The sequence below is a fragment of the Phyllostomus hastatus genome, unplaced genomic scaffold, assembly GCF_019186645.2.
Source record: "Phyllostomus hastatus isolate PE091 unplaced genomic scaffold, TTU_PhHast_1.1 phas_contig_148, whole genome shotgun sequence".
Classification (NCBI taxonomy): Eukaryota; Metazoa; Chordata; class Mammalia; order Chiroptera; family Phyllostomidae; genus Phyllostomus; species Phyllostomus hastatus.
In genome coordinates, this window is record NW_025333607.1 from 17,782,659 (window position 1) to 17,797,197 (window position 14,539).

At 43.5% G+C, this 14,539-nt stretch overlaps 1 protein-coding gene across 1 annotated transcript in view; it reads left to right on the forward strand.

Moving 5' to 3' along the window:
• Positions 1–14,539, forward strand: part of USH2A (usherin) — a 516,227-nt gene that overhangs the window by 371,831 nt on the left and 129,857 nt on the right. The window contains exons 48-50 of the mRNA XM_045859450.1: positions 7,603–7,792; positions 10,856–11,024; positions 14,190–14,411. Coding sequence (XP_045715406.1) covers positions 7,603–7,792; positions 10,856–11,024; positions 14,190–14,411 — 581 coding nt within the window. The remainder of the gene's footprint in view (positions 1–7,602; positions 7,793–10,855; positions 11,025–14,189; positions 14,412–14,539) is intronic.

The window sequence follows — 14,539 nt, forward strand, 5'->3', positions numbered from 1 at the left end:
GAAAAGTGTTATAATGACCTCAAAGAGATTTTTAATATTCTGTATTAAACCAAGTTTGCTTAGAAAGCATAATTAAAGCGGGAGTTGGGGAGGAAACCTTGTGAGAATTAAATGTGGAAAAGCTGAATTAAAACTTTGGGAGACGCTTTAAAGGAAAGTCTCTAAAAGTGCACTCAGAACCAAAGATGTCAAGAAAAAAAAAGAGTAATTGTTAAGAAAAAATGCCAGGAAGGCTAGTATATGGATAATAAGAGTGCTAGAAGAGAGAACAGAGGAAAAAGAGGAGGACATGGAGGTGATTAAGAAAATGCCCTAGGCCCTGGCTGGTGCAGCTCAGTGGATTGAGCTCGGGCTGTGAACCAAAGCATCTCATGTTCGATTCCCAGTCAGGGCATATGCCTGGGTTGCAAGCCATGACCCCCAGCAACTGCACATTGATGTTTCTCTCTCTCTCTCTCTTTCTCCCTCCCTTCCCTCTTTGGAAATAAATAAAAATAAATAAAATATTTAAAACAAAATGCCTCAGGATGAAAGTCGCCAGTGTGCAGATCAGGGTCTATAGATACCAGTATAATAACTGAAAAAAAGAGCCACTTAAAGGGATGTTATCAGGAAATTTCAAAACCCAGAAAGTTTCCAGGAGGGCAAGACAGATCACGGGCATCCTGCATTGGAATTTGAATGGTATCATCAGACCTCTGAGTAGCAGCATCCATTGCTAAAATACAGTGCCTCCAAATTCTGAATTAAAACATCAACATTTCATGTTATCATTCCATACTCAGTCAAATGCCAGTTAAGTTTGGGATTAGAATAAAAACAATTTAATGGGTGTGAAGGAAAAATTCAAAAACTGACAAGGATTGAAGAGCACCACCTAGCTTTAACAATGAATTAAGCTTCTAGAAAAAATCTCAGGTTTCCAGAATTTGTTCATTTTTTAACTATTCTATTGCATTTTACAATTGATTTCTAATTGACACAGAGTAAAATATATTCTTTTTTTTTGCCCTGAGTTCTATAAGCTTTGACAAAACCATTGAGTTCTGAAAATACTACCACAACCAAGAGGTAACACAGTTCCATTATGTCAAAATATTTCTTCACCCTCCTCTGCTTATAGCCAACCACTCCTCTTCCCGCCCCCAAAACTTCCCACCTGTAATAGTTCCATACAGAACTATTCTATTGCATGAATACAGCACCATTTGTGCACAATCTGGGCAGTTTCCACTTCTCGGTGACTATGACTGAAGTTGCCGTGGTCATTCACAGGCAGGAATTCGAAGGTCACCTAGATTTCTCTTCCCTGAGATGTCCCCACATTTCCTGGACCCCCTGCTCTTCCTTTCCTCGATCTTCAACTAGAAACATGTGGTTTCTCTTGAAATGTCAGCCTCCCAGCCTATCTCATGGTGACCTAAATGGGACTGTTTTAGGAGTGATGCGATGAGAGAAAATAGAGGAAAAATAAACAGGGACCCCCCACCACATACACACTCTCTGGCCCCCGCGGCCCCTTCACCTGGTCAGAAAGGTGATTTTTTCTTCAGGTTTAGGTGCACATGGGGCCAGGGCTGCCACTGTGCAGCTGCTTGGCTGGAATTATTCTCAGAGCAGGGCCCAGAAGGGAAAAAAAAATGTCCCCCACACCTTCTGGCTTGCAAAGCCTCTCGTGTTCTGCCAGGAAGACCGGGTTTCCGTCCTGGATTGGGCCGGCCCGGTGCTCAGTTCCATGCTGGGCCGCTCTGGGCTGCAGGTGGGGGAGAGAAGGGCACCAAGGGAAACACCCCGTAGAGTGTGTTCAAGTTTTGACCCTGCTCTTGATCCGCCTCTACTGTCGACTTCTCTGAGTCTTCAGGGGCTGGCTTGCTGAGATTTATGCAGACTTTGTAGGAGTCATCGGCAGGAGAGAAACTCTAATGGGCTTACTCTACCCTGCCCAGCGCACAAAGTCCCTCCAGGTACCTCTCAGCATTCCAGTGCCTTTAGCAACTAACTTCTTTCCTTCCTTCCTTCCTTCCTTCCTTCCTTCCTTCCTTCCTTCCTTCCTTCTTTCCTTCTTTCCTTCCTTCCCTCCCTCCCTCCCTTCCTCCCTCATTCATTCATTCATTCCTTTTTTGGTCCAAGATCTAGCAAAAACTTGACAGAAATCATTCACACCCAACATACTGGCAAGTAAAACCTTTCCCTTCTTGAAATGACCCATTGTGACAGAGCCCGGGTTTCCAAAGCAGGACTCCACTCACCCACTGGGGCTGCCAAGCCGTTCCTCGGCGTCACACCTGCACCCACGCAGTTAGCCTCGCGTGCGCGTGTTGTCATCTGTGTGATTTCACTATACTTCTGGCCACGCGGACTTGGTAGTTATGTTTCTACTTTGCTTGTTAAAAAATCCTTTTTGTATTAGCAATCTATAACATCCAAGGTGAAATCCTCCCAAAGAAATGGTAGTATGCTGACCTTAATTGAATCGCATGTAAATTAATTTTGGTTTCTAAGGAGACATGTATTTTTTTGATTCTATGCATATTTTTGGTCAAATGTGGTCACCAGTGAAACTTAATTTTTTGTATATTTTAAGAGCTTATACAGTAGCATATCATGTGTTTGGCTGCATGCGTGGGATGTGTGATCTTTGTCTTTGGCCTTCCACACCTGGCTTTTGACAACTTTAGTACCAGCACTTAGGCACGTGTTTCCATTATATGTAAACCAAAGGTGCCTTAGCATGCAAATGAAGACCAGATGCACTCTTCTAATTTCATGGCCTGCTCCTCTAGAAACAAACTGTGTCTACACCGCATGTTCCATGCTTATCATATTGTCATCAGCTGCTTCTGTGTCCCAAAAGAATACTAACTACTGATCGATGGCCCGGACATGTCTGGCCATGGCCTACATGTGCCCTGGGTAGTTCATCTGTTTGCCTTGGTAGATTTGTTAGGCTGGAATTTAATCAATAGCTAATTCATTAATTCTGGTCCGTGAGCATGTAGGGACTGCCTCCGATGAAGGTGGCTGACCAGCTCTGGTTTTGATTGAAATACGACCAACATAGCAGCTGTCAGCTTCACTGGGCAGTGGGATGCCCCTGAAGTTTATTTATGTATCCACCAGAAATGTGTAAGGTAAGAATAAACATAAACAGGAAGAGGTTGTGTGCCATTACTGCTAGTGTTCCGAAATGTGTGATTTCCAGGCACGAGGCTCAAGGGAAAGCAGAGAGAAAGCAGCTCATGCCTGTCCCTGCCTTGAATTGGAAGCGTGGCGATTTTCTCCCAGGCCCATGCCAGTCTGAGGCTGTATTATTGATGAGAAGGCTGGGGTATAATGTCTTTGTAGCATTCACAGATAATCGTTTAAAAATTTCCCTCCAGCACCTAAGTGGTATCAAAGATAGATGAACACATGAACTTTACAGAAGTCGTCATGATAACAGCTCAGCCTGTGTGTCCCCAAAGGAAGGTTAAAATCCTGTTATCATTTATAAGCCCCACCCCCATATTTTCATAGTCCTTAGCTTAGGGTTGAAGGTGGCATGAGAGGTCATGGCTTGTGGAAGAAGAATCTTTCCTTTTTTGCCTCACCAAATTTGGAAGGAAACTTTGACACCTCTCTATTTTCATGATGTTGGATATCAAGGAATCTTCTCTCTCCTTAATTCTCCCTCCCTGATATTTTCAGTGGCTGACAACTTGAAGGTAGAAGTAATAATTTGACAATTTCAAAACTTCAGCCATATTTAGTTTTATTTTCTTAATGAGGAAAATTTTGGTCTGTGGACATACCATGTCGGATCACCTCCCCCTCACCCATATTTTAAATATCCTCCCTCACCAACATGGACAATGGGAGGCAGCTTCGAATTTGGACTTGAATTTCCTGTGTGAGTTTTAAAAGGGTGTGGGAAGGACTCTTGAAAGAGAAAATATGGAGGATGCTCATCGAATCAATAGTCATAATCAGAATCACTTTCGGGAAATATTATTGTTTTGATGGCCAAAGAGTTCTGATGGCCAGGGTTCTGAATGTGCAACTCACTGCTGGACTAGGAGGACACCTAGCAGAATGGTCAGCTTATTCTTAAGAACACCGCTAATTGCATTTCTCTACCTCCCTCTCTCTCCCTTAAGGCCCTCTAATTTCTCTGCCTCTGTGGCTCCCACAGAAGAAGCCCAGTGACTCTGGTCGCCTTTGTGCGCCTTTCATAAAATCCGGTTCTTCCTTCTAATTGACTTTGACCCTTAACAGTCACTTCACCCCTGGCTCTCTGAACACACATCGGTTTCTTTCATCAGTTCCGTTGCAAATCCATTCTTCAAATTGTGGGTGTTCCCGACAGAATGACTCTCCCTCCAGCTCAGAGTCCAAATATTCTTACAGGTTCCCATACTGATATCTCCGTACTGACAGCACTGCTCTCTCCTGAGTTCCAGTCGCACATACCCAATTGCCTGTGGACTTTCCGTCCTGATAGCAACCCTTCACGTCCATAAAACCTCCAGCCTCAGGAGCTGATCCTCATCCAGCTCACCTTTTCCTGCACGTCACCACCGTCTCGCACGTCATCGTGGGCACAGGCATGCATCTTTGATGTTTCTAATCCCCAGTTTCACGAAATACCAGTTTTAGTGCATTTTCCTCTGGAGAATACTTCTCACATATTCTTCTCTGTTTCCACCACTCTAGTCCCTGCTTTTGTGTAAGTTTATGTAGCTGTCTTCATTCAATGGCATACAAGGAGGGAAATGCCTTACTTTTTGTCTATGATTTGCTGCTTCTTAAACATAATCTTGTGGAAGTCCTTTCCTCAACTCTTGAAAACCTCTCAGGAATATCTTAAGGATTTCAAATTCTTTTTAGTTATGAGGCTTCTGTTGGTAATTAAGACTCACGATCAAGTGTTAAAGTTTATGAAAACACTGAGCTCAGGGGTAGTACAAAGATTCTGCCAATTCACAAGCTCAGTTCTGATGACCACTCGCCCTCTCCCTCCCTCTCACTCTTTCTCTCCTGTTCCCTTTCACCCAAAGGTGTCTCCCCCCAGTGCTGTTATTTTCCTGCCATTGCTGGGTGGCCATCTGTGTGGCAGGTGACAATGTCCTGGACAACTGTAGGTTTTCCTTGAGTGGCCCCATGGGGGTCTCCACATAGCCAAGTTCCCTGATACGAGTGTTGCCCCCTATAGCTGATCTCTTGTGGTGCCAATGAAGCAGAACTCCCCAAAGACTCTTCTCGCTAGAGTCCTATCATCCTCAAAGCCTGCCTCCCTGGTCAGGGCACCTCTCGGTGGCTCAGTCCTAGAAAGCATTTGCTGCCTCATGGGAACTCACTCATCTTCCCCATGCTAAAGGTTGATAGTGTGGCACTCTCCTCTTCACTTGTCCTTGCACCTGCTCTGGAAGACATCCGGCCACTGGAGTTCTCTAACCGAGAAGCAAGCACCTTCTTCTGTGGCCATACAGACTGCTGAACCCCTGTCCACCCATCCTGAAACGCCCTACTGTACTTCCTTCTAGGCACAGCAGCCAACTGGACATTTTGGTGGCCATGCCAGCTGAAAGCTGTGTCAGTGTCACTCTCGTTGGTTCTAGTGACACGTGTAGAGGAGTTACACCCGTGACACTTTGATAGTTTATCTTCATGTGCCTGACTCAGATCCTCAAAAGCAGAACTGTTGTCATCATTGCTAAAAATACAGGTGGTCTGACCTCAGCTGTACTGCGCCAGAAAGAGCAGTTACAACGGCAGGTATTCTGCATGGGTTCTCTGGACTTGACCAGTTCACTAGCTTTTGTGGAGATAGTAGGCCCTTGAATGCCACTCAAATTGTACCCTTTTCTGTATCGATTATGCAGACATACAAAAGAGGTATCTGAAAATGTGAAATTCATTTTGAGAGTTGCATGAAGACCCTCAAATAACAATGGTGGCTACAGAAGTCACCTAGGAGACTCTTCTCTCAGAGGGGACATTTCCTATCTACAGAGTTTTGTTAGTGTGTTATGCGTGTACCCCCAAGAAAATGAAATAACTATTTTCCTTTATTTAAAGGCAGAATTTCAGCATTTCACCTATTTCAAAAAAACAGTAAGAATAAAAAGTTATTATTTTATATTTACATAGTGTTTTGCTAATCTTAGGCTTTTTTTTTGCTAAGCTAAATTGCAAGAAAATGTCATGTCTGATTCTCTGGGGCTTAATTGTAAACTTTAATTACTTTTTGCTTTTTTGAGATTATTTTTGAAAAATACTGGAGGTAGTACAGGTGTGTCTTCTAGGTTGTATCATTCTGGCAAGTAGACCAAAATTACAGAATTAAAGTTCTATAACATTGACCTCAGAGTAAATTATTTTATTCAGGGTTAACTCCTCTGTGAACAGCTCTATATTATAATCTTCTTTGCCACAGCAAATGAAGTATTAATACATCATTGAAATGTAGTAAAGTTTTTATCAGATATTATGCCCTCATTGTATATCAACTCCTCATTTTTTTAAAAAAAAAAGTATACTTAGATTTAGAACAAAATTGTGACTTAATTTTTAAAAATCAGAAATCCTCAAATCTGTGAGGATATAAAACATAATTTGTTATGAGAGTCTCCATTTCCTGTATATCTGATCACAAACATATCTGACCATGATATTTAAGGAATTATTGGAGAAATGAATCTGTTTTGGTCAAAAATTAAGCTATATCTAAGTAAAATGTATTTGAAGTTTTGAAGTTTATCTCTTTTATCAGTTGATAAAAGTTATGAAGTTTATTTGTAAATAGAGGGATAAATTTTACCAATGGACAAGTTATCCATTGTTAACTGGATAACTTTAAAGATTTTTAAATCAGTTCGCTCATTTATTTTGGCTACAAGTAACAAAACACCCAGTAACAAGGGCTTTTCAGTGCCCGGCCCTGGAGGTAGACTGTGGCTGGCCTTGGTTCAGTAGTACAAAATACCACGGCAGCTGTTTCGTGGTTCTTAAGGTCTTTCTCAAATGGCAGCCAGATGGTTGCTCAAGTTCCAGACATCATGGTTATCCAGACATGGTTAGCAGGAAGAAAGAGAATGGGAAAGGCAGCCTCTGTGCCCAGAAAGGAAGGCCGGATGGGCATCCCACAGCAGTCTCCTCGTTGCCGCTGTGTGAGCGTCTGTGAGTCACGCCACGCTCCAGGCCACGGGAAGCGAGGGGAGGAGAAGGTGGTTCTCAGCAGGGGTCCAGTCGCCACATGCTCTAGTTCCTACTTTATTTACCAAGTCATAGTCCTTGGGTCTTATTTTTACATATCAAGCCAAAACTCTGTTGGTTTTCCTGATTAGCCACGAACAGTACTTTCTTCTCATTTCTGAAATTTAAAGTGGGAGCTCACTGGACTCATGTCATGTGTTTAACTGATTCTCAAAACATATTGCATTGTAATATCCTATGAGAGTATATATAGTAATGCATATGTATTCTTCTGATACATCCTTTTGTTTAGGAAGCTAATAGATACAGACCTTTAGAACCACCTGGAAGATAAACGTTAAAGTACCTGAGGCAGGCAGCAGCAATGTGAAATGTCTTTTCAGAGGTATTCCTTACTCTCTGTTACAGATCCCTTCAGATTGATTGGGTGACTCCAGGGAGACCAAACGGCGTCATTCTCGGATACGATGTCTTGCGGAAAACGTGGTACCCGTGCCCTACCACCCAGGAAAACCCCCGTGGTGAGCTCTGCCAGGCCGTTATGTGTCAAAACCATGAAACTGTCTGTGGACACAGGTGCTATTCTCCTGAAGCTAAGGTAAATCTTTTCAAACCAGTCAGTGAAATACATTTTTTCCCACTAAACAGTCCAAGTGAAATCACTTGCTTCTTAAACCATGATTCATCATGGTCAGTATTGCCACCAGCCTATCCAGAAGACGGAAAAAATGATGCTTATAAAAATCCCACCACCCTCATGAGAGTATGTTGGTCTTCTCATTTTTCATCACCTTCACAGGAAATAGCAGCTTATTGGAATTATAAGGACCTCCTGAATTTGTATTTGATTGACTGACTTGATTTTTTTTTTACAACAAATCCATTCAGCTACAAGTGGATGTTTGTTTACATGACACTGATGAGTAACTATGAACAGGACCTTTCATGATTTGTCAGAAATATTTTAAAATTACGGCCATTTGCAGATGAATGTTCCTATTAGTTGCAGTTTAGGAACCAGATCAATAACACAGCCAGACAGAGGAGTTTGTAAATGGCTTTTATTGACAAACGATGCAGAGAATTCTTAGCTTGAAGGTAGGATTGCACAGAATGAAATAATGTTCCTATTTATCAAGAACATCACACACGGAATGACCGAAGCTACCACTAAATTCAACAGATTCGCTGCAGAAGGATACAGTAATTAGGAAAGTGAGGTTCGCAGCAATGCGATCGCAGCGCAAACGTGGCTAAGTGGTAGTTACCGTCGGAGAAATGTCATGCAAGCAGCTGTTATGAACTACCCTTTTTTGAACAGTCTCCAGAATCGTCATTATAGCTAAGTTTTGCGTCATTTCAGGCCATTACATGTGCACTGTCTGAGGAACGTACTTTCATAAAATAAAATTAAGTTTAGGATTTCTTAGAGGAAAATGCTGGAATAATGTTGCTCATTAAAATTGTTGTCTAAGAGAAGGAAAGAAAACTTTGATACATTAAACAAACTTTTATTTTTACTTTAAAGATGAAGGACACCCACAGTGGAAGAGAGGAGAGGTATTGTCAGTGAAAGAGAGTAGAGGAAGTCAATTGAAATCTCAAAAGAAAAATGTTGTACATTTCTGTTTGGGGTTCAATATGAATTTTGTGTTCCCTGAGTGGGAAGTTGAAGAAAGGTAGAAAAGAGAGATATCGTGGGTCTGAGAACCTTCTGGCAGACCCTCTACAAACATCAGGAGGGTCTTCAGTCCACAAGCTTCCCCAGGTGATCACGCCGCAGTTCTCAAACCCCACTGAGCACCAGACCCTCAGAGACGCCAACTCTGCGAGTCTGGGGCGGAGCCGTGAGAGCTGGCATTTCTCACAGCTTCCCACGTGTCGCCTCGGGCTCTGGTGCAGGGACCACACTTTGCGCGTCACTAGATTGCAGCACCATGGCTGGAAATCACAGAGGAAGGAACCGGCTCCTCTTTGAATATTAGCTACACCCTTCCCAACTCACGTTGTTGACATTTCCAGGGATGTTTTCTGAGACAAGTACCTTGAAGACTGCATTAGGCGATGAGCAACGTTCTGTTTGTGGGGATACCGCCCAGGAGGAATAATTACTTGAAAACATGCACTTTGGGGCCCATCAATGATCACAACCAGAGTGGGTTGGAAGGAAGGAAGGAAGGAAGGAAGCCTGAGAAGGTCTTGGGCAGTGGGTGCACGGAAGTGACCCAGTCCTACCTAATAGCCTATCACTAAATAAACATTTGAGTGGAATTGTTAAAAGAGGACGATAAGTCCTAGAGAAACTCACCGAAGGGCGGGCAGAAACACACTGCTGGTGAACAGGACTTGAACAGACACTGTCAGATCAGACCGCCGAAAACAGGAGGGACGGATGTGTTGTTTTGCCCCTGAAAGCAAAAATGACCAGCGTTCCTAAGTCCCAAATAAATCCAAACACAAGACTATTTTCTTTTTTCACTTAACTCTTAAAAACAGGGCATCATTCCAAAATTTCCTTTTCACACTGAGTATGGCACGGAAGAAAGAGTCACCCAATTTACCTTATGCTTGGAACTGGACAAACTGTGGATCCTCGTTGCCAATACAGCAAAGGAAACGCATTATGGTTGGATGAGCAGAGCCGCCTGAGGCACTGCAGGGGTAGCCTTTGAATTTCAGAGTCCCGTTTCTTTGCCATTTGGTACCTTTGGAAAAGGGAGCGAAGGGCTGAGCTAGTGGCCAGTTTGAAGACTTAGTGATCCCAGCGTCTACTGCTTGTAGGTCGAGCTCGATTCAGATGTCCGTGCGGGCTGCAAGTCGCAGAGTGAAAAGGAGAAAGAGAAGCACCTCGTAACTAGTGGTTGGTTTTGCCTTTTGCAGGAAGTCTCTACCCAGTTCATGTGACATGCCGGGTACAGGTTCCGAGGCTGCATTTCAGCAGCTCCTCGGTGTCCATTTGTTATGCACACCCAGTGTCAGTGTCTGCACTCTCAAGTGAGTGTGCAAAAAGTTACTTGGCTGTTTAAGCACAAGGTTTCTTCCACAGCTCCTGGAGAAAACGCAGCTGGTTAGAAGGGCTTGTCAGAATTGATTTCCATAAAAAGTTTCTTGTTTTAATGTGACATGTATCACACATAGGTACATATACATATGGGTGTGTATGTAAGTGTTGGACTCTTTTAAGATTGCCTTGGTGTGAAGATTGGGTACATACGTGTGATCATATAAAGCATGAGAAAAAATGTGATTTATTTTTTAAAAAAGAAAAAAATCAGTGGGAGTCAGGTCTCCATAGATGTGGAATTAAAATAAACAACCATTAAAATAAAAACATACATATAAAGGATATTGTTCCTTGATAATTCTAAATCATCTGTACATTGGAAGCACTAACTTTCAAAAGGTAATTCATTTTTATAGATTATTATACTAGAGCATAAAGCATGGGGAGGACTAAAAAGCTACCTTGTAGCAACTAGCATTTATAGAACCTGCAAGATGCTGAGAACACATATTTTTTAATATTTGAAATTTTATCAGACATATGCTGAATTTGGCCTCATATCAAGACCTATCAGAAAGCAGTTACGGCATAGAAGATACGGTGGTTGAGTACTCTTAAGTCACAGATTTTTCTCGAACTCTGATTCCCCACTTTCAGGTTTGCTGTGCTGGAGTTCTCCATGACATCCGGCCGGAACACCGGTGTTGTGATGAGAAGTATGTCCCATTCGTCTTGAATTCGACTGGCGTTTGTTGTGGAGGCCGAATACAAGAGGCACGCCCAGACCATCACTGCTGCTCTGGGTATTACATTAGAATTCTCCCAGGTGAGGGTCCCTTCCAGGTGTACTTGGGCATCGTGGGAACCGGGAAAACAAACGCAGGATTCGTGGCAGTGAACTGTGTCAAGCACCTCCCGACCAAAATTGAATCACTCACCCACCTCCAGTGACTGGCTCTAAATAGCATTTCTCTTTCCAGCTTTGTTGAGATACAAGCATAGCACCCAATACAGAGGGAGTCCAAGGGGCTTCTGGAGTCTACTACATAAAGAAGTACAGCTGGGCAACTGGGCAACTTTTTTTACTTTGTGACTTATTTTATTCACGCAGCTAAACATTTCAACCACACACCCTGTGAATTTGTAAGGGCCCTCCACAATTACCTCCCCCAGCGTTCTTTGCAAAACGCTGGAGCAAAAAGACAGGGTGAAGTCATGAAATACGATGCAAGTTCATTTAAGGCAGCAACCCTCCAGTCTTCATAATTTTCCCTTCAAGTTCATCGAAAAGTCTGTCTTTGCAGTAGTATTGTTATTCTGATTCTCACACAAAATACTTCTATAATGAAATAACTAGATGTTCCAAAGAAGACAACACAGTGATGGAAAGAGAATTTTGTAGAAGAGAGGTAACTTCTGGATACTACGAAAGCTACCACTCAAACACAGCCAAATGCTTTCCTCTTTCAAAACGCATTACACGAGAGCGGTTCTCAACTACACTTCACATCTTCCGTCCCCTGCAAAAAAAAAAATTGCCTTGAAAATTGGAATTATGTAGATGCTATGGAAAATTTCTGTTGTCCCATTCTTGAAACTAAAAGACCGTCTTAGGCTTTTATCAAAGTTTAGCATAAAGCTAAATGATAGTGTTTTCATTTCTAAGTTGCATTTGAATTTTTGATAAATTATTTGCAGTTCATTGTTCAAACTCTGAAAAATATCCCCTGTTCTTTAAAACTGATGAAATATACTTGGTTGTAGCTGTCACCGCTATTAACAGCTAGATCTCTGCCTGTCTCCTTCTCACCCCTAACAGAGTGGCCGATTTCAAACTAAGACAGCAATCCACTTTTGTTCTGTTACCAAATAAAACTTAACCTTTTTTCCCTAAGAATGAACTAAGTCATGGAAGCCCAACGATTTCTTATTAATATTATACAAAACTTGTTAATATGTAATTTGTAAGACAAGAGATTTTAAAACCTCCATGATCTATATGTATGTTGACCCATGCTCACTCAGACCTCAGAGTGATAGAATTTCTATTTGATAGATGTTTTAATATCTATCAAATGTTGGCCATGGGCCACATTCAGATTCCTTTTAAAGAGTTCCTTTTTCATAGTAATAGAAAGCCTACCGTGGTGTCAAAAAAAAAATAAAAAATAAAAGCAATCTCTCAGGATAATCAAAGAGCGATTGTGCTCCAATCATTAATCTCAATGTGCCTAAATGAAGAGGTTATATGCTGACCTGTATGCTCAGCCGTTGGTCTTTGTTAACTAGTTCAACGCTGTTTACATCAAGAAAGCAAGCACGCTGACCCCCAAACCATCCCCTATCAAAATGTAATTAAAATTCAATCAGTTGTCTACCAATTCAAGGCTGACATGGGCACAGGCATTTTGATATTTAGAGATGCGTCTGAAATATTGGTTCATACTATTTATTTTTTTCTCACAACTTCCCTTCATAGCACTGCATAACAAAAAGCAGTGGAGAAAAGAATGCTCATTACACTCCCCCTTTTTTTTATAAATATGCTAATGACCTGAAGCTAAATGTTAATGTGGGTCATTCTTTGATAAGAATAACAATTAACAGTTAAGACCAAATGGTGGCTTTTAGAGAGAAAACACTTTCCAGCCCGTGGTGAAATAGATTCATTTTTGAGAGGTTAATGAGGAGGTGGCTGATCCCGCATCTGTGTCTCGGAGCCCTTTTTGAGGGGGAAAAACCAGTTTTCCTTCTCATTGATGGAATCCACGTCTCTTTTAAGGAAGCCTTTCCTTCTTTCTGTCACAATTGCCAGAGCCTAGGCCCGGCTCAAAGGCCCCAGCGGGTAAAGGCACAGACCGTGGGACATTCACACGCGGGAACCCCGCACGGCCATCAGAGGGAACAGCCCTAGCTCGGGACGGTCTGGCAAGTCACGACCTAGACGACCCAAGTCTTGCCTGGACCAAGTCGGCCCTCATACTCACGCGTCGCTTAGGAGATGACGAAGGGGAAAGAATACTGTCTGAAGGGCCAGTGGGGGGAAGAGAAGAGGGCCTGTTAGAGGTACAGGGAGGAGAGAAGGAATGAGGCAAAGGCGAGGAGGAAGTCAGTCAAGGTCTGGGCGGCGCCAGGAGGGAGGGCAGCCCAGAGCTGCGTCCTGACATAGAGAGGAAAGGTGACGTTGAATTTCAGACCCACCGAGGTGACCTTAGTCTTTTCTAAGGTATCCTTGAGGGCAAGTAATTTTAAATGTTTTCTTCTAGAGTTTTTCCGTGTTTTAGACGCCTCTTTATACCCGCCCCCCAAAAAAAATGTCTCTTGATATTCAGATTATTTGAACTCTTTGATGTCAGAGCACTGGGAAAAAGATTCTTCTTATCTCAAGTGCCCCAGAATATCATGGAAAGGGAGCGGGGGTGGGGGATGGGGGTGTAACTAAGCCGTGGAATTCGGCCTCCGCCACAGGACCCCGGTGTGCTGACTTCAACCCAGTACCTTCACTACCTCCCGTTTCATCAAGCTTCCCACTGCAAGCACTTTGTTTGGTTCGAGAGACGGCAATCATAGGCATTCCAACCTTACCAAGAGTTGATTTCTGACTCAGTCTACATCCCTCCCCCGCACCCCCCAAAACCACCATTGCACAGGGCAAGTATTTGTAGACAAGCTCTTTCTGTGATGTCTCCTCACCCACGTCACCAGGCCCAGCGTGCTCACGTGCTGGGTGGGGGTCAGAGAGGAAACAGACAGCGTAGCCTCGCCTCAGAGTCGGCGTGCGTGTATGTGAGTGGACACACCCGTTTCCCTGTCTTGCGTGCAGAAACTGGGGAGTTGCACTGAGGTGTTTGCCCCCTCCAACATTTCAGCATTCATCCTAGGAATCCTCTTAGCCAGCTAGCACCTGCAGGCGGGCGGCGATCAAATTCGGCAGCGAGCCGAAGCGTGTTTTTCCAGCTCAGGCAATGACGGCTGCCGTCCTCTTTGGCAGGGGAAGTGTGCTGTCCAGATGAACGGCACCGCCGGGCGGCCGCGGGCCTCGGGGACGCCTGCTGTGGCGGAGCGCCCTACTCCACGTCGGGAAGGCAGGTCTGCTGTGCGGGGAGGCTCCACGACGGCCGCGGCCAGCAGTGCTGCGGGGGACAGGTCATCCCCAAGGAACTCGAGTGCTGTGGAGGAGCGGAGGAGGGGCTGGGGTACAGCCGCCTTCCAGGTAAGGGGCCTCGACTGCCTTTCAGGGGATGGAGAAAATGAGAAGCAGAGAGGCTGAGAGATGTGTTCTAGATATTAAAATAATAATAATAATGATAATAATAATAATAATTCAAGCTCACTTCAATT